Source organism: Cloeon dipterum, chromosome 3 (genome assembly GCF_949628265.1).
Source record: "Cloeon dipterum chromosome 3, ieCloDipt1.1, whole genome shotgun sequence".
Classification (NCBI taxonomy): Eukaryota; Metazoa; Arthropoda; class Insecta; order Ephemeroptera; family Baetidae; genus Cloeon; species Cloeon dipterum.
This window is the reverse complement of record NC_088788.1, coordinates 26860018-26880905: the sequence shown is the minus strand read 5'-3', so window position 1 is coordinate 26880905 and position 20888 is coordinate 26860018. Positions and strand designations below refer to the sequence as shown.

The following is a 20888-nucleotide window of genomic DNA, read 5'->3' as shown; positions in this document are numbered from 1 at the left end:
GATAAGGATCAAAGATATCCTTAGATTTTTTTATGTGAGTTTGCAAACCAAGATTGAAAACAGATCTTCTCATTTTATGATGACTTTTTGACCCACATGATTATTTCTTGTTTTTTTTAATGATATTTTTTAATGCTAGACTTCCCAAATCTTCCACAAAAAAAGTTCATCTTTGTTTGCGAGCAAAAAAACTCAATTAAGAACCTCAAGTCTTGATGTTTTAGTATTCATTAATTATTTCCGTTTTTAACGTTTATGATTTCTGTACGTTTTTAAATTTTGACGCAGAGTGCTGCTTACTTAGTCCGTTTCCTGCGTGACAAGCTTTCTCACTCTCCGCATCCAGCGTAAAAAGTCATCCCGCAGGATGAGACCCTTTTTGTCTGCAGCTGACGCGGATTCCGTTTTACGAATAATTGGAAGAGATAAAACTGAGTGAGGGAGGAACTGGGGGATGCCGAAAATAGAACAGGGTATGCGTGCTGCGGATGTGGTTTCTCGGTGAATTACTCTTTCGCGCGTCAAAATGCGCTGGAAACGAGTGAATTGCCAGGTGAATCACTCGAGATTTTGCTGCTGCGTGGGCTGTTTAGGCAGGCACCTCCTTTATTTGAAACTACACGCGCACGATAAGATTGTTTATTGCCGAAATTGGATCCATAAATCAAAATAGCCGCTCGCACAGGACTTTTCCTCCCATATTTTTAATCTCCTAAAAAGGCGAGAGAGCGAAACGCGAGCTGATGATACAACTGAGTGATGATGAAAACTGCTGTTTGTAAATTGTTGCTGGCGCGCGTGTGATTCATATCTGTTCTTGTGTTTCAGACCAATGGGGCTACCACAGACAAGGATCGTGCCAAGCTGGTCTTGGAGCAGACATATCTAAGGTGAGTAAGCGCTCTGGCAAGACAAATTGCGAATTTACGGTTTTGCTAATTGACTAAGTGGGAAACTTCGGTCTTAGGGACTGACTTTGTGCTAACAATGTTTTAGAAATATGATAAGCTGCTCGATTTATTAGATTCTCCCTGACAAATGAAATTAATTTGCTGGAAGGTTTGATTCAATTTTCAAACACCGCACAGCTTAAATTGAATTTGGTTCTGGAAAACGAATACAAAAAGCTAGGTAGATATTTTATATTTTAGACCGAAAAACAATACTTTTTGTACCTGAAAAGGTCAGGGTTGCGCAGAGAATTTCTCAGAATTAGCTCCATTTATTCATTCTGTATTGCTTTTAAATTATGTCAGCGCTATAATACACCCTCGCAAGCTCTGGGTGATTTTAATGATTTATTTATTCAGAACAGCTATAAAACAATTTCCAGGAATTACTATTTGAATATCCCAACGGCCCTTATCTGTTTTACAGCCGTCAGCATGCCATCATACCAGAGCGCTTTCTTTTCCTTTTACTCCGCATTTGTTATTGTTGAGTGTATATTTTCTGGCGTTGGAATAAAGCACAAGCAGCCAGATCGGATATGGTATATACTATGCTCTTATTATGCACTAAAACTGTGAACGGGATCTTCGCGGCAAGCCCGTAAATTATTCACTCATCAAAAATCAATTAGGCCGAGAGCCTGGTGGCAGCAGCAGCAGCAGCAGCTTCTTTTTAATATTTGTAATCTACGTCGTTTTGTTTAGAAAAGCCTTTACATTTTATTGGGTGCTGGCGAAGAGTTATTCTAATGGAGCGCAGTTTAATGGGGGAAATTGTTTATAGCTGGGCAGATATGTCACGCCGATTGATTTAGTGCGGGTTGAATTAAAGCCTGAGAGACGCTTTTTGGTGAAACTCTTATCCGGAAGGAAAGTGGCTTGCTTTATCATTTTGTGGGCCATGCCTTAACAACTTAAAACTAAACAAATACCTCCTAGCTCCAACATAATAACTAATGATTTAAAAAGAATTAAATGAATTTTGTTATTATTTAAAAAGGCTTAAATCAAGTGGACATTCAGCAGTACAAATTTCCTTTAGAATAAGAAAATGGTGAACATTTTCATACGTTTACATCGAATGTTTATTGAAATTATGGAAACATAAATTTAAAATTATTTATAATCTGTCCTCAAAATCTTCCTCTTAGGTTTTTGGAATTTTCTTTGCAAAAAGTCCAATACATCATATTAATAAGCCTAAGAAAATCAATGGCTGCGTCATTTCAATCAAGCCTTTGTTCCACTCAAATAAAAGTCTTTTGCGAGAGAAAGACGCGTGCGAAATACTGCGCCCCACGCGGATTCTCTTCGATGTAGTTCTTGTGCAGCACAAAAGGACGCCCGGCGGCACGGTAGTGCATTTGATAGGAAAAAGATGCAGCCGCCGCATTGGTGGCATTGTTGTGCGTGGATAATAGAAAAGTTAATAACGCGTGGATAATGAAATTCCGATTCCCATTCTGCTCCAAATTTGGCATGAAATTCCTGCTCGGACAAAAAATTAATTACACTCACTCAGTCGGGCATGGTCGCCAGGTATTAAGTGACACACAAACGGAATTTAATTAAAAAGCATCAACGAGTGGCTTAACAGCAGCACCACCAGCACAATTCATTTTTTCTTTCTGCAGTGTATTATTTTGAGCGGACCAGATGCTGGCAAAATGGAATTTCAGCCTTTTTCCTCTGCTTTGATAGCTACTTGACACCAATGACTGCAGTTTAGGGTTACCAGCTGTGCGTGGAAAAAACATATAAATTGAATCATGTTTACTGGCTCTTATTGCTGCTCGCTGATGACAAAGACATGAAATGTATTCAAAATATTCGTGTACAAGATTCCAGATGTAGTCATGAGATTGAAAAATAATACAAGATACAGCAGAGGATATAGATAAAAATGATACAGAGTCCACTGTCTAGTGTGGCAATCCTAGTGATGACCAGCGACATTAATTGAAAATCTCCTGTGGCCGGCACTTTGGGTGGCTTCTTTTCTGGGAGCAGCACACAATGCGATAAACAATCGCTTGATTGACAGCCGCAACAAGGCGCCGCGCGTTCATAATTTCCTTTGTATGCACGTTGCGGAGAGAAGTCATGCTGCGCTATCGAGCGGCACTCAAATTTGATTACTCCTCACAATCTTTGGTGATTTCCAGTCAGCTCAGCTCGGAAAGAGGGTTTCCGCGCGCGTATTATTATTTCCTCCTGCTCACTGGCTTCTTTGTTTGCGTTTGGTGCGTGCGTTGGTTTTCTTCGGCTTCTGACAGAGAGTGCAGCAATAAAATAAAATGGCCTTCCTTAGCCAACAAAGGGGTAATTACATTTCTCGGAAATCTGGCGAAGTAATCAAATCGAGGACGAAAATTGTAGTAAACTCTGGAGTCATGATTTTCCATTACTTTATGAAATTGCACTAAGCGTTTACATAAGGATTTCAATTTTAAAATTGGAGACAAGTAAGCTATGACATTTTGACAACAATGTTTGATTTTATGAGAACCATTATTTGGTTTTTTAAATAACCTTGAATATATTGTTTCCGGAATTTTTTTAACTGTTGAAAGATGAAGCATACTCTGTTTTCAAATCTGAAAGAGGAGCGTACATCGAAAAGGAACGACAGTTTTAACTTTTTCTCTGCTAGGATTTTGATAAAAAAAAGGAATAAAAATAGGTTCAAGATAAAAATAAAGTCGAAAAATTGTCATATGAGTTTCTTCCGAAGAAAATAAGAAAATGCGGTCTGGAAAAACTCAACTATATAATCAACGTTTGGGCAAATGACTCTAAACATAATATGACATTTTCCTTCTGGGCTCTGGCTGATAGACAGTTTTAGGCTATTTTTGGTGGTTTTAAATAGATTAAGTCAGCCAGAAGTATTATTAAATTAGCTAATTACTTCGATATTTGTTCTTATTTGATATTCCCATTCCCATGACATTTAGGAATTGGAATCTCAGAAAAAAATAATCCGAACGATCAAACATAAATCAATTCGTTATGGTTACACAAAATCTAACATCCGATCTACAATTAGTTTAAGCATATAATAATGATTTTTCTCAGATCGAGCTTAGTGGTAAAAATTTAAGCATAATTCTTTTAGAAAAAAGGGCAAGTAGAACTAGCTAAAATTCACAATCACCCTGCAAAAAACAGTAAATTATTTTCATCGAAATGCGTTTGGGAAAAAACTGGAAAATGTTAACCTGCGTTAGCAATAACTGTCACGTGAATATTTTTTTAATGTGAATTTATTTTTGTTCAACCTACATTATCCCCTATGCTCTCTGTCAATTGTGATTGTCAGTGTCCAGTTCGATGTCATGCAATGCGCGTGTTAGAGAAAATTTCCAGTCCAACGTACAATTTGCCGTCGCATTCTCGTCACAACGCGTCGGTCGCAACATGCATGCATTATGAAGAGCCCCGTGGCACCGAACATTACAATGCACGGCGATTTGTATTACATCAGCTGGCGCTGGCACCGGCGTCGGGCCTCGGCGCAAAAGTTGCACCGATCACAATCTCAGGCGTACTCGCTTAATAAAATTACGTTATTCTTCGAGAGGTTTTGCTTCGTCACTTTTTTCCGCACAACTTATCCAAGCGCATAATAGAAGGAATCAGGACAAAGGAAAAGTCGCCTGCGAGAGTGGCTGCTGAAATATTGGGCTGCTGCCCCCACGAGGCAACGCGCCTGCAAATCAATCACGGCCAAAAGGATTGGCGTAGAAAATTGCTTCTTGAAATATTGGATGACATTTTTCTTCTACTATGATCTAGCAAAGAGGAAGAATCGCATCATTTTTTTGCGTCTGCGAGATAAGATTCTTGGGTTATAATTATTTCAGCTTGTGTAGGAAGAAGTTATTTATTTCATTGTTTTTTTCTACGTGGCGAAGGATTCCAAAATTTCACTCGGAATGGTATGTTTCTAAAATTCAAGTATATTTTTATAATGTTAGGAACATTACTAATCCATTTTTTTACATCTGTTATGGACAAATATCAAACGCACAGCCAGCACATGGTTTCCTCAAGTAGGGCCTTAAATTTTTTTAATGGAAACAGAAATAAATTTATTTTGGTTTCAAGCATCCACTCGCCGTTTGAATTATTTTTTAGCATCAGTCATCAGGGCTCTCTCGGTGTTTTAACTAAGTTTGATCTTCGCTATTTTGATTGGTTAGTTAAAACAATTAAGTGGACTAATGAGGGTCAAAGTTTTTAATTACAAGTTTCCACCATCCAAAATTGCAGGTTAACAGAAATTTCTCATCAGTGTTTATTTTGATGAATTATAGAGGAGCTCAAAGTCACAAATGCGAAGTAAGCAATAGTTTGCAGGGTTTCTCATTAATATTCTCTCAGATTAAATTGGCTAATGTCTCTGTTCCACGAAGAGCTGATTGAGATTCATCCAGTCTGGCAGTCGCGACTGAACACATTCGTCAAAGGCCGATTTTGTTGATGCGAAACTCGTTTTGATGGCCCGGCAAACAACAGATAGATATTATTAATTTGTCACATATACGCGAGCGTTTGTTTTGCTCTTTTGCCATACAACACAACGCTTTATGCCCTGATCATAATCTATTCAAACGCGCGCGTCGCACCGCGCGGGCAGGAAACGATAAAAAATTCTAGGAACGTCTACCTTGCCGCGGCGCAATAGAAAAATCGAGTGGTGCTTCTGTGCCGCTGGAATAAGCCACTTTTCGGCGTCATCTTGGATTTACGAGGACGTTCCATAGGGCTCGACCGTTTTATTTAATCGCCGAGGGGGCATTTCTATTTTCTCTTCTATGACAAATGTTGTATTATATTAACATAAAAAGAACACGCCGCTTTTTTTCCCAGCAACCTTACTACTTAATGAAAGCATTGTTCAAATTAAAAATACGCTTTTAATTTAATCACATTGTAAGCTCTTCAACTAGCTGGGAATGTGGTCACTTAAAGACACAATTGTTGCTATTTTGAAAGATTAAAAATAAATTCACAGTCGTAAGGATGCAGCAATTATAAAATTTTAAATAATTAAAACTAGGTGACAATCGTGCACTTTAGAGGGCCTTCGTGAGGTTGAAAACCAAAATAATTTAAAAGCAATTCTCGCAGAAAAACCCGTCAAGTGCTTGATGCCATATATATATATATATATATATATATATATATATATATATATATATATATATATATGAATTTTCTTGAGAGATCCCTTTTTCAATGTTGAGGAATAATGCATATAATTATTAAATGGAACCAAACGGAAAGGCTGTAAAATGAGCGGAATGTGCACTTTCCGAATTAGGGACAGAGAAATGCGAGTTGTGATGATCGCATCTAAACAAAACGAGAGGAGTTTGGTCTCGTCGCGGAAATATTCATGAGTCAAATGCGCCGCCGAGTGCCATTTTTTCCGTGAAGCGATTAGGCCCGACGGTGCTGTAATTAAGTGACATAAAACGCCGCACGGGCAATAACAATTAGGTTTTGAGTAATTTCTTGAGGCATTCGGCGTCAACCCTGTGCCCATCCTGAGAGGTGAACACAGCGTGCCGAAAAATTTTTACTGCCCGCGCTCATAGTACGAAAGAGGAATTTGATACTTCAGACTTTCAACTCACGTCGGCAGGAAAAAGCGAGTCTAGGTTTTTTTTATTCCGCTCGCAGTCGCTGAGACGCATATTTTGCTTTGGAAACACGTATCTTAGATTCCGACGCTCAGATATCACCCTTTTTACCAGCAGTGACCAACCTGTGCGTCGTTTTATTATTTCTGAATAAATATATTGTGTGAGCGCCTGTCCGGCGTCCAGCAGTGTTGCTTCCACTGCGTGCGGTCCGCGGATTTATTTTGTCGGTGAGAAAAATGAATCGCACTCGCTGATTCGCCGTCTTGGTGCCAAACAGTGATGGATTTTCAGCCGTACTTGGCAATCGTGCCAATTGAAAGAGCTCGTAAAGCGATGTCATTGTCTGCAAATCGAGCGTGGAAAGGAAAGCAACTTTGAAGGTCTCCTGTTTGGGGTAACATCAGACATTGTTGCATTCAAGAAATAATTAAGCAACAGCATCATTTTTCTTTAATTTTGGAAATTTCTTTATTTTACTTGCCCATTTATTCTTCAAAGTGTACGACATTAGCTTGTTTATACCCTGCAATTTGTATAAGAAATTATTGCTATTTAATTACTGAATATATATATGTATTTTAAAAAACTGCTAAAATTCATCGGTGCACAGGCTGATGGGAAGTATTTTTTTAGTTTTAAAAGAAAATACTCGTTAGAAATGAGCTTTTTATCACGAAAAAACTCATTGAGAAATAAAAATTTGTTATAAGTATAAACAGGAGAGATATTTTTTTTCAGATTTATTTACATACTTTGAAGCATAAAAGTCGATGTCGTAATTTTTTCGCATCTAGTATGGTCATACTTTTAACTGGCTTTAAAAGTGTCTAAAATGCAAATTTCCTGAGTTTACTCTCTCAATTAAAAAATTTGCTGCTAAATATGCAAATAATAATACACCCTAAACAATCTGCATTTTCGTTCATGAAGCATTCGTTGAAGTGTTTGATAATTATATTTAATCTCAGTACGTAAATTTTAAAAAAATATGCGTATCCAGAGAGGAAAATTCTCGTTTCTGCTAGTTTCACTGAGCGAACGTTTCCTGTTATTATACAGTTCTTGGTAGGACATTATAGTATTCATTTTTATTGAGCCATTTTATGGACGGAAAAATGTCTCGATCTTGGTGGCTCCGCTAAATCAGGACGGTTGACGCTCCTACAGGAATTCCATTGTCTGGTATTCGCGATTCACAAGAGGGAAAGAATGCCATGGCGGCGGTGATTCATTAAGTAATTGAAATTTTTACGCGCTCATCAGAATAAAAATCTGCCATGCCATAGGCTTTGTATTCCAGGCGGAAAGGTCAAAGGTTCGATCCGCCAAAAAGAGCTGCCGCCACTTGAAAAGTAAAATGTACACTGCTCATCGGCAGGCGCCGCGCTTTTTTATCCCTTGACAATGTTGTTTTATACAATTGTGTTTTCTGCCTTTGTTTCAGGACGGAAAGCGGTTATTTATCGGAGGGCCTGGTAGTTACTACTGGCAAGGTAAGGATGTCACGCTTGCCAAAGTGCTGCTGTATTTTTTACATTACTTGAAAGTAGTTTCTGTAAATACCCTTTTTTCTTTAGTTGGTAGAAGCTAGCCTACATTTTGATTTTCAGAGACGTGTCTTTTTTACTTTTTTATTTAGAGTTTGGCGTGTGAGACTAATACTTTAAAATGGTATCGCGTTCATTTGAAAAGTAGATGAAGAGATAAGTGAAATCCAGAAAGCGAGAGAGGGAGAGAAAGAGAGAGAAGAGCGGAAAATCTATTTTAGGATTATAACAGAGTTGTGAGTAATCCTTCGGACAGGTCAGAAGAGCCGGTGGAAAACACAATAAACACGGCTGGATGCTCAAACGGACATTTTTTAATTTAATAAAGGATTGTCACGCCATCACTGCAACACATCCTCGCGCGAGAACACAAACGCAGACGTGAATATGTATGTCTGCATAGGGGATTATAATGGTCAGCAGTCCGCATTTTTTCGCACGTGTGACTCTTTTGTCAACGGTTAAATCCTTCAGCGATAGAAAAATCACCAAAGCTGCACCAAAGCTGCGTGCATCTGGCCTGTCTGCCCTTTAAGCATTCTAAATAAATTGAAATAAATTTTGCCTCTTCAAATATCACTATTGATAATTAGTGGTTTTTATTTAATTATGAAACAAGAAATAATACTCATAACATTAATATAATGTGATCAATCGTTTGTAAATAATATTATTTTTAAATATTTTGATTACTTAGTGAAAGATTTTTTGTATTGTACCATGTTTCTTAGACTAATAATTTTGAAGAAAAATCTGGTAGTCATGGATAATTTAAATTTGATTTATATTATTTCAAAAACTAAAATCTTAGATATCATCAGGTGCATATTCTCAAACAGCTCATTTTGGGCCAGTCCAGGGCTAATATAAACATTTCAAGAGAAAAAAGACAGCCATTTTGGCAGTAAAAACCAGCGAAATCCATGAGTGCCACGCCAGATTACTCTAATGAAAAGTGCATCCTCATGTTGACGTATATTAAGTTCCTGATAGGACCCGCAGCAGCAAAGCACCAGTCACGTCATTTTCCCATATCATTTGCAGCAGCCGACAATAAAAGTCGCATCGAGAGCGGCGGCTCGTCGGTATTAATTGGCATCGGCGGGCGAGTGATCCCTAAAAAGAGCAGTTGTGTGTACTCTTGGTGCTCGCACAGTGATGTCAGCGCGGCACGCTCACAAAAAGCGCATTTAATTTGTTCTCTTTCATCAGGCGGTGGGTTTAACTTTGGAGCCAATTCCGGGGTGCAGATGCTGCTGAGAACGTTTTTTTTCTCCGTCAGCCAAAAGGCGGGCAGACAGACAGAGTGTTGATTGTATTAAGGAGGAGAAGAGACGGCTAATGTGCAGCGGATGTAAAAGATCATTTATTTTGGCCGGCGCCACCTCTTAATTCCTTGCCATTCGCCCACCCATGCACAGTTTCTGTCAATCAATGGAATAAAATAATATTCCCTGTTAGAAGTAACTCAAAATTTGAATGTAATTTTCATTTTTGACTTTATGCGATTTTTCGCTGTTAGACAAAAACGGCAGGTTGCCAAAGTTTAAAAAACTTCCAATGTAGCTGCCATTTCTCCCGTTTCCAGTTTGAAATTGAGACTTCAAGCTCTAAAACGTAAAATTTATTTTCTCTCCCCATGCAGAAAATTCTTTTAAACTTATCAAAAAACAAAGCAATGTGAACAGAAAAAATCATTGAGAGAGCTCATAGAAAAACTATCGAAAAATCTCGTTGAGCTGAATCTGACTGAATCTGAGCTGAATCTGACTGATTAAAACTATAATATGACTTTTTTAAATGGGTTTAAATAGCTCAATATTATTAACAATTCGTCAATGTATTCCATTTTGCCACCTTTCCTTTTTGGAACATAAAGACAAACATAAATTTATTTTTAGAAATCAACACAAGCTCGTCTGATATCCCTCGAAAATAATTTTTGACAACACGTGCGAGTAGAAGCTTAATGAATTTTTATTGCAACACTCATTAGCATCAAAAAATGAAATCCCTTGCTCAACCAGGAGTTAAAGGCGTGGCACTTATTTATCGATTCCGTGGGCGAAATTGTGATTTGCGGCTTGCACCTCTCTCGCTTCTGATTTTCACGCTGACGTCCAGCGGACGGAAAAGTCCAAGGAAATGAATTGGGTGTTGTTGCTCCATGATTAATTACGTCGACAATATTTGGTCGATCGGTGATTGGAAACGTGATTGGAATGCAAATCTTCTGAATTGATAAATAGCTTATCTGAAGGACAGAATCAAAACATAAGCGCATAAATTGACATAAAGGTTTGATATATCTTGGAGCAACTGAAATAGACTATTTAAATCACTCTTGCATGTGTTTAAAAATATTTGCTTCACTTTCCTAAGTTTAAATGTTTAAAATGGAAATCCTAAAACTTGAGATATAATCCGTATAATCAAACTTGTATAATAAATACATTGCTTAAACGCGCCTAAAATGTTGTGAATGCAATTTAAACTTAACTTATCTGTGCGAGATTTGAGCTGCTCATTATTTATTTTTTATTCACCGTTTTCTTTTTGGTTTGCAAATAAATTAAAAATCTCACTCAGACAGACACGCATCACGTCGCGCAGGATCTTGGATTGGGTTAAGAGAAAAGTTAGGAGAGCGCCGATCGTTATGTTTAGCTGCTTTAATAAATTGTGGTTTTCTTTTGGCAATGTGTCGATTTCAGGACAAATGTATTCAATTAGCGGAGAAAGGCCGGATTTGCTGCCGCCAACTCGCTCGGCCATTCTGGCAACAGGTAAAACCATCTGCTCTCGTCAAAAGCCAAAAACTTAACCAACCAACCAACAAAACCAACCAACACAAAATCACAAATGGCAATGGGAAGATGGACATGAGACATCAATCCTAACTCTACAATACTAATAAATTATTTTAACTCTTTCCAGAATACATACAGTGCAGTCATGTGACATTGTTTGATACAAGTTTATCCATATTTTAATCCTCCTTGTCAATTTCGTCGTAGATATTCCGCGTTTGTGGCGTCTTTTCTTGAGTTGTTCTCTTTGTTCCTATGCGAAGTGCGTTTTGTCCAGCGTTTTGTGTCTAGAAACCTCAGAAAGTAATTTAATTCGAGGAAGCATTTTAAAGTTCAAAAATTAGCTAAATTGTGTTTGCGTTTTAATCGGTTAAAATAAGACTAAATTCCGTTAAAGGTATTTTCACTTTGAGCTCGCCAATGAGATTATATTCGAGCATCTTCTTGAAAGTTTCAAGCCGAGAATAACTCGTCTCGATTAGAGCCATCTACTTAATGTAGAGTCGAGTGACGGCAAACAGCAAGTGGGTATAATTGAGAGCGTGGCGACGAAAACAGATTTATTAGCCTTTTATCCGTCCATTAATTTGGCTAACGACGAAATCGGACACATTTTTGCATTTCCATCAGACCTCTCGAGCTTTTTTTTATCGCGCCAAAACAATAACTCCACGCTGTGCCAAATTTCGCTCGTTTGGCCAATAAAACCGCCATCATTCATATGCACACGCGATCAAAATAATTATCTCGGCCGAGAGCTAACCAGAATAAATTGGCAATAAATCTGACGCAAACATGCACATTTCAATTATCGACTGGCCGACATCAATTTCCCTCTTAGCACACTAAATAATTTACATTACCCACACTCACGTCCGCAGGCGAGCTAAACAAATCGCAAAAGCCGCATGAGTTGGTCATTACTTTATTTAATTGGTCAACCCACGCGTTTCTAAACAAAAGAGAATCGAAAAGACCCTGAATGAAATTCTCATTCTTCTGCTGGCAACTAACTTCCTCTAGAAATTTCCATTGTTGGTGTCTATAGGAAATCAATTCTTTTGCAGATTGAGTTGTTAGAATTTTGATGAACTTCATTCTGCTTCTGTTGATGGCTTAATATTCAAACGAAGCATAAAGGAAATTGACTCATTTTTTTGTTTCCATATGGGCATAAATTTGTTTAAAGCTCTGCCAACAGACTATCCATTTTTGTTTTCATTTGATCTGTTAATTCTGTACATTTTGAGAAAATATGTAAATTTGAGAGTGAAAATTTTCTCACTATAACAGCCCGTCAGAGTTTGAAATTTTTAATTTGACATTTATGCTCCAAAACATTACGGATGTCTTTGAAACAGAAGCATCTGCAAAAACTCACTGAAACAAAACATACAATCAAAGGTGACGGTTTTACATTTACGAAAATTAATAATAGTTTTTATTAATAATTCATCTTTACATACTACCAGCTGTATTTTGTTTACGATACTCCATTATTTAGACTAAGGGTTGCTCTCAAAATTACCCGATGGTCATTAACTGCTGCGTCTGAGGTAAATCTCGTAATTGTATAATGCATCTCCATAATCGATATTTAACAATCTTCTCGGCGTGGCGAGTGCTGGTCTGAAATCAGTGCTGATAGTATTGTTGGTACAGCCGCCGTTCACCCAGCTTGTACCATAAAGCCTGATTCGGACAAACTCGCCGCGTTGATTGTAGGTAGATTTGACATTAATGTGTGGTCCTCGAACTATAGCTCCGGACAACATTGTATCACATTTAATCTGACGAACAACACAACACTCTCTCAGTCAGTATGCTAGTGCCTCTGTCTGACGTTTATCAGTTTGTATTTCGTCCTTTGTCTCTTATTGGTGGTGAATCGTGTCTGTACATTTGACATATATTTTCTGTGCTGAATTTGCTGCTGAAATTAATTGCATTGAACGTGAGAGGTTAATTACCGATTGGCAACTAATTATAACATCGACACGAGAGTGGATCTCACATTGGTGCATTGGCTTTTTACTAATTTTTTTTGTCTCCACTTGATTGTTTTCGGCAGGAATGGCCTTCTCGCAGAGTTTGTACAGCAGACCCGACCTGAAGGCGACCAAGGAGGGCACGGCCGTCGACGACGACAGCTACCTTGGCTACTCGGTTGCTGCAGGCGACTTCACAGGAGAGGGCCGCCAGGGGTGTGCTGTCGGTATGCCCAAGGGCGCCAACCTCCTCGGAAAGGTAATTTAATCAAGGAAAAATGATATGCGAGATAAATTGGGAAAACGTGCTTTATTATGAATTGCTTGATGCAAGCACCAAAGCATTAAGGAGAGTGCAAAAATCTTAAAAAAAATGAAAACAATTTTAGCAAGCGCAAAAATACATTTTAATTTTATTATTAAAGTTACTGATAAGGTCAGTTTTAGGAGCGGCAATTTAAAACACCACATTTTAAAAACTTTGCTTTTGAGCAAATGAGTTATTTATGTCCCTTATTAGAGTTATGATCACTTTGTTCAGCAGCGGTACCAAACGCAAGGATGACGAAATTATTGCTAATTATATAACAGGAACTATTGCAAGAGCATTCTCCGGGAATTTCAATGCTATGTTTATCTCCTAATTAGAGAAAAACGAAATGATAACCTTTTTTACGACTGATAATTATCATAAAGAACAAAAAATCGGACTTGTCCTCGTTGTGCTATCAAAAGTTCGAAATTTAATTTCTTATCGACCAGGATTCAGCCACTCATGTAGCTATAATCATGAGACAAAAATTACAGAAATTAATATGCTATACAAAAAATTTAAGTTGGCTTTAAAAAATAAATACAAATTGTTGTGGATTTTTACTTTTCCAATGAAATAGACATTTTTATGAACTGACCTTTTTTAATATAAAACAACAAGTTGTATTGAATTTTTAAAAGCTAAGCCAAGTTAATATCTGTATTTTTTGTCTTATGATTAGGGCGATACCTGGTCGAGATGAAATAAAATTCGACTCTTTTTGATAACACGATGTGGACAGGTCGAATTATTTTCTTCAACAAATGCATTGCATTCCTCGAGTGATGAAATTATTCAAAAATTTATACAAACACCCAAAATTGGTGAATTAAAATTAACAAAAACCGGTGGTGACATTTGCTGAGGATATTGTGATATAGAAAGCAAATATTTTTAAAAATCTAAGCTTTTCATTCAGGAATAGTTTGCTAAATAGGAACACGACGGAGTTAGGCCTCAGAGAGGCACATTAGCGACTGTGTCCTCTCCTCTGGCTCACTGTTTATTTTTCCCACCGCCGCGGTGACGACTGGGTGAGCGCGACTTTTCTGCCCAGCAGAATGAATTATGGACGGTAATTAGACTTGGCTTTGGCAGCCGACAGGAGCTAGACGACCCCCGAGAAATATACACGAATTTTCACACTAGGAAAAGGAATAAAAATAGCGTGTTTTTTGGCTGCTGGCCGGAAGTTGTGTTGTTTGTGACGCCGGCCGGCCGACCGCCGCTCTCGGTCCACTCTGAAAGGACTATTCTCAGAGGGAGAAAAAGAGAGGGCAGGCGCAGCTCCAGTGATATATCTGTCAATGAGCGGCTACTCAAATAATAAATAGCGAAAGCAGCCCAATCTCCAGCGTGTCGTTCGCAGCCAGGCCGATTTGCAAGCAGCTGCAGTGCTTCGGCGAATCCTTAATTTATTGGTGCTCAAAATATGCCCTTCGGGACAATGGAAACAAACTTTTCTTTTCGTCTGCCGCGCGATCGCTGATTTGGTCGCACGCCAAGTTTCATAATTTCTCTCGTGCAAAGTTTTAAAGCTAAACTGACAGAGGAGGCGCCTCGTCGCCAGACCGCGGCAGAAAAGCATATTCCACGCTCTCCGAATAACCTGATTTTGTGTATTTTTGTTGCTGCCTGCCGCCAAACGTTTCCTTTGAGACGAAAACTTTGGTCGAGAATTTCTATAGCATGAATATTGCACAAGCGGATATGCTAAATTGTCTTTCGCAAGAATAAAAAGTTATTTTACAGTGAAATTCATTGAATGAAAATTTCATTTCCATCAATAAATTAATTTGTTTAAGTTTTTTAGCAATTTTCAATTTGATTGAATTGTAAATTTGATTTCGTGCCCACAATTGATTGATGTTGTGATTGCTTATGCTTCAGGTGCTGTTGTACACCTGGGACCTGGTGAATGTGGTCAACGTGACGGGCACTCAGCTGGGATCGTACTTCGGATACTCGATCTGCGCTACCGACCTGGATGGAGATGGTTTGCAGGATTTGGTGGTCGGCGCGCCTCTCTACAACGAGTTCAACAACGAGGGCAAATACGAGACAGGCAGAGTCCATATATTCTACCAAGGACGAGAGGTGCGAAAAACGGAAACTCGCTTTAGATTGAAAATTTTATGAACACTGCATATATCGTACCGATAGCATTACGTGATAAAATTTTGGTCAATGCAGCAAATAATACAAAATAAATTGCTAAGGCTGTTCTCCGAATCGTGGAAAGCAGCCAAGTTGGAAGAAAAAAATATGGCAGCTGCCATCTCGCACACTAATTCCATTTTAATATTTTCACCAGAACTGCCTGTTCCCAGAATCAAGCTTGTAATTTCTTCAAACTAGCTAACCTGTCTTCCATTTTAAAATTTCCATAAATGTTTCTATTTTTCCGCAGGAGAAATTTAGCCGCAGCGAATTCCGCGATGGCGTGAAGAGCAAATCGCGTTTCGGTCTCTCTTTGGCCGGCCTGGGTGACATCAACAAAGATGGCTTTGAAGGTCAGTCGAGCGTATTATTTTTCTCGTCTCTCTGCGGTCGACAGACTCGGAGGGTGTGGTTTCGAACTGCGCTAATTAATACACTTGTTGTCACAGATTTCGCAGTCGGCGCGCCCTACGACGGTTTGCGGGAGCACGGTGCCGTCTACATCTACCATGGCTCGGCAGAGGGTGCCAGAGAGAAATACTCACAGGTTGGTCACTTTTTACGCTCTAGACTGCCTGTCTAACTGCTAGTTTTACTATATTTGAATGTACTTGCATAGGACGTGCACATAACTCTTACAGTAAGGGAAAGGGAAACGACATAAAAAAATTATTCACAACAACCGTTTCCAGGGTTACTTAAATAAAAAAAGTGTCAATTGTATGAACGGGAAATTGAAATGGAATATTGCGAGAGGAAAACCAAAATCAGTTTTTGACATAGGAAACGAAAAAACCCATTTAATCCATAACTTACACACACACAAACGATTAAAATATATATTGTTTTATGTTTTTAAGCTGATGTAGTTTTGTTAATTATATACATTTATGATTTACTCACGAAACATACATATTTCACCTATTGGAAGGAAGCATATCAATGTGAAAACAATGACTTTCATAAAAAATGAGCAGCTAAAATAAGAAAAATACACCCGCAGGAAAAATTACGCTACAAATGGTTCTAATCACCCATGGCCGCCTGTTCTTAATTAATTCTGTGCAGAGTGGCGCTATTTTGTAGTTTTAATTTTTTCCTTCTCTCAATAAACATTAATTTTGAAATTTCTCCCAAAAGACTGACGTTAATTAAATCGAGCGACTAGTCTGGCACTAAAATCCACCCTCGCTCGCAGATTTATTATTTGAAGGCCGAAATCCGCGCTCTACTAATTTATGCAAACACCCCTGCTGCCCCTCCTCAGCCAAGTGATATTTAGGGAAGCAAAGGTCAGGCGAGAGAAGTTGGCTCTGAACTTTACGACCATTAGGATTACACTGCCGAGAGCATGACAATGTGTACCTCCAGCAGCCACTCTTATTAGCCTGCCTTCTCTCTCTCGTGCGCCAGTATTTTCGGCAATAGACCGCCGCAATGACGCTGCGGTATTGCCACTTACCCTGCGGCCCTTGCAATTGCGCGATTAGAACAAAAAGTCAGGCGCGAAGCGACTTAATTCGAGTCAACGCTGCTTTCTTATTTTCTTTGCGCCCCGGCCGGCGACGCAGTTCCCACCATTTAGGTCAGCAACCGGCAGCTCTCGAAATTAACGCGGGCTGCGGCAAACTGGTTTTCACAGGCGCTGTGCTGAGTGAGATCACTTCTGAAAGGCAATTTGGATTCGTTTCAGGTCATTTACGCCGAGGACATCGGACCAAACATCGCCACTTTTGGCTTCTCCGTTTCAGGCGGGTACGATTTGGACGAGAACTTGTACACCGATCTGCTAGTCGGCGCATACGAGTCCAACACTGCCATTCATTTCCCGTGAGTGAAAATTCTACTTTTTCCGTTGATTTTTTTTCTGCCGGTGAAAAGCTGTAGCTAAAAATCGATCAGACCTGTTAAAATCGTACCATTCAGATTAAAAATAAAATTATTTTTTGCGCATCAAAAAATGTTGGTTTTGCGCAACTGTTGTGGGTGATTGCGATGGCCAGATAGATAAATCACTCCTACCATAAGAAGCATTTAAATTCCAAGCAGCGTTTCCGAAGAGTTGACAAAAAAATCCTAGCTGCCAAATAAACTTAATCACTGATTAACGATTCTTATGCAGAATTTCACCAATAAATTTATTTAAAAACCAGCCCGTTGGCTCGCATTGTTAAGGCACTCTCAGGAGTGTCAAAGCAATGGGAGGTATTTGAGCAGTTGGGAGATCTAATACTGACTACCCAATGTCAGAGATGGCAAAAAGTGGTTAGTTTAGTGACTCGAAATGCTCAAATTGCTCAACGGGCTGGGAGGCGCACCGGCGCCGACTCGCTACTTGCTGGTTTGCACCTTTCCAGCATGCGTGATTTGGCTTCACGGGACGAATGTCTAGCGTTTCAATGCAGTCCTCGGTGCGGAGGCAAGTGGCCCTTGAGTGGGCTGGGTCCCTGTGCGGCCTGGTGCGCCCATGTTATCCGTTCGCGGTGTTATTGGGACCCGGGTTTCAGCATTCGTGCTAGTGCAGTGCGCGCCCTTCCCGTTCCGAGAGGACAGGGATAACAAGAGCAAAAAAATTACATCTTTCGAATACTCAAGTTTCTAGCTGAATGGGTGCCTTAATTCCCGACGAAGTGTGACTTTCAATTTTTAATTTGATCAAAATCTTTTCACACCTGTCACAGCAACGTAATTTCTTTTTGATGTAAGGAAGCAGGAAATCTTGTTTATTTGCTTCTGCCAAACATTTGAATAGCGGCCGGATCTGGAGAGCTTATATGTATCATCTTTTCGCAGTTCGCGGCCCGTCGTCAACTTGGATGCCAAGCTGAGCTTCAGCTCGGACGTCAAACAAATTAACTTGGACGATCTCAAGTGTCGTCTGCGGGACGGCACTAAAGTGGCTTGCGTCGATGTCACCGCATGCTTTGAGTACAACGGCGTCGGTGTTGAGAGGAGGCTTGGTGAGTTGAGTACACTTAGAAAAATGTGCTGTTAACTCACGCAAAAAAAGATCTGTTGAGTGACAATTACATCTTCGCGGGAAAAACAATCTGTTGCTCTTTTACTATCATTAAACTGATCTTCAATTTATTGTTTCACACAAATACTAAAATATAATCCACGTATAGATTTCGATATCCAAGTCGTTCTGGACGCCAAAAAGACGAAAAATCCGAGGATGTTCTTCATTGACCAGGAGGGCCGGAACACCATCAATCAAACAATAAGACTGAACAATCGCTCCCTTATGTGCAAAACTCTTCAAGCATACATTAAGGTACAAAAATTTACTTCTTTATTAATAAATGTAGCTAACTCTGACCTCCTCAGCCCAACATCCGAGACAAGTTGACGCCCATTGAGGCCGAAGTTCGGTATAGCCTGCTCAAGTCGCCGACCTCAAACAATCAGCTGCTTCGACGCACGCAGCGCTCCCTGGAGCCAATCCTCGACCTGAACACTGCCCAGGTGCAAAAAGACACGATCAATATCCAGAAAAATTGCGGTCCAGACAATGTGTGCGTGCCTGACCTCAAAATGGAAGCCTCGCCGTAAGATTTTCAATCAATAAATTTTGTATCCAAATGACAATTAATATTTTACCTGGCAGAAATGTGGATGAATACCTGTTGGGCTCGGAAAAACGACTCGAGTTTATCGTGGATGTGTTCAACGGCGGCGAGGACGCATTCGAGTCCATGTTCTACCTGACCATCCCACCGGGGCTAAATTACATCAACATTGAGCGCTTGGGCGTCGACCCGTCCGTAGCAATTCAGTGCTCGGCGCCTTCCTCGGCCACAAATAACACCCTCCGCTGTGACATAGGCAACCCGCTACCTAGCAGGAAGCTGGTGTGTTTTAACAAACGCAATTTGGCCCGCAACAACAAACCCTTTGATTTCCCTAGTTGATCCGATTATCAGATTATGTGCTATTAATCAAGAGGTTACGCTCCCAGGCGTATCATCCAAATTGCGCTTGTTGCAGGCAGATTAAATTCAGTCTATCATTTCGTGAATAGATTTTTGATTAATTTTTTACCCCTCCAAACAGACTCTATTGACGAGTTTCACATATATATCGATTACCTTATTCAATTTTGTCCTTTTCAGCTCAAATTCAAGGTACTGCTGCAGCCGTACTGGGCGCAGGGCACACCTTCGCGTTTTGACTTCCGCTTGGACGTGAACAGCACCAACCCAGAGGTGGTGGAGGACTACAAAAACAATCAGAAGTCCGTGTCAATCCCAATAATGGTCGACACCGACCTCCAAATCGAAGGGTGCGTTTACTCAACCTGTCAGCCTCTCTCGTTTTTATCTGACACGGCCGGTTCTTTTCCTTTTTTGCAGATCCTCGCTGCCACCGCAACTGTACTACAATTCTTCCCTGTATGAGACGAAGGAGTTTTACAGAGAGGAGTCCCAGTTGGGTCCTCAAGTCGTGCACATGTACGCCATTCGCAACAAGGGACCATCGAACATTGTTGAGGCGGAGGCATACTTCATCTGGCCGTCTTACACTCTTGATGGTAAGGATATTTTTTAAACTACATTTTTTGTTTGATAAATTGCTAAAGCTTTTAATCCTTTTTAAAATTTATTGAATAATTATAAATAGCATAAATATACTAAAAGAAGAAAGAATGTCGCTAAGCAAAGTTATGAAAGTGAGTTAACATAAACAAAAACTTATCATGTAAAAAATCATGATATGAGCTAAACACAGTGCTAAAAGCATTTCGCTGTAAAAAATTAGTATGCTTAGTAATTTGCTGGCTTTCCGTTTAGGTGAACATTCTCTTGCCTGTATGAAAAACTCTTCTGCTTGTAAAAAATGTGGAGCCATTTTCCCTGGTATTTTTGAATTTGTGCAGATGTCCAAGCATGATTTTGTTTTTTGTACTTTGGATATTTTCCACTCTACATTCCTCATGCAAATCGATGCAATTTTTACTCTTTTTGTTTGTGGAACTCGATCTTTCCCAATTTATTCAGCCACACCCTCAGAAGGGCTATCTTCATCTGCCTGTAACAAGCATATTTTGTGACTCTTCTCAGGCGAGCCTCTCCTCTATTTGCTGGAGCAGCCAGAGACGAGCGGACCCATCAAGTGTGAGCACGCAGCCGAAGTAAACCAGAAGCGAGTCAAGGTATGAAAAGCCAATATCGCAAACACGTAGCACCGTATTGCTTCGCTGACCGCATATTTGACAAGAATAAAAACAAAAAAATATTGACGCTGCGTCTTAGGAGAAAAATATCTCAAATACCTTTGCCATCGATTTTTCATTGCTAAAGTCTCATTTTGAGATCTGAAGCTTAGTGAACAGCATAATTTATTATGAAACACAATAATTAACAATTATTTATTTCAATTTTTAGTGAAGAATTGTTTCAAAAATTTTAATTTGCCGAAAAAAATGTTCTATGGTTAGACTCGGTTATACTTTTTTATTCGATT

At 39.4% G+C, this 20888-nt stretch overlaps 1 protein-coding gene across 2 annotated transcripts in view; it reads left to right on the top strand.

Moving 5' to 3' along the window:
- The window catches only part of if (inflated), a 55533-nt gene that overhangs the window by 24185 nt on the left and 10460 nt on the right, over positions 1 to 20888 (top strand). Inside the window, exons 5-19 of one of the 2 annotated variants that reach the window (XM_065486695.1) lie at positions 829 to 890; positions 8049 to 8097; positions 10866 to 10937; positions 13033 to 13208; positions 15153 to 15359; positions 15673 to 15775; positions 15872 to 15969; positions 17116 to 17252; positions 18216 to 18382; positions 18551 to 18699; positions 18753 to 18973; positions 19033 to 19276; positions 19538 to 19707; positions 19778 to 19956; positions 20486 to 20577. In XM_065486695.1, coding sequence (XP_065342767.1) covers positions 829 to 890; positions 8049 to 8097; positions 10866 to 10937; positions 13033 to 13208; positions 15153 to 15359; positions 15673 to 15775; positions 15872 to 15969; positions 17116 to 17252; positions 18216 to 18382; positions 18551 to 18699; positions 18753 to 18973; positions 19033 to 19276; positions 19538 to 19707; positions 19778 to 19956; positions 20486 to 20577 — 2126 coding nt within the window. The remainder of the gene's footprint in view (positions 1 to 828; positions 891 to 8048; positions 8098 to 10865; positions 10938 to 13032; positions 13209 to 15152; positions 15360 to 15672; positions 15776 to 15871; positions 15970 to 17115; positions 17253 to 18215; positions 18383 to 18550; positions 18700 to 18752; positions 18974 to 19032; positions 19277 to 19537; positions 19708 to 19777; positions 19957 to 20485; positions 20578 to 20888) is intronic. The other variant, XM_065486696.1, reaches the window with a different exon arrangement.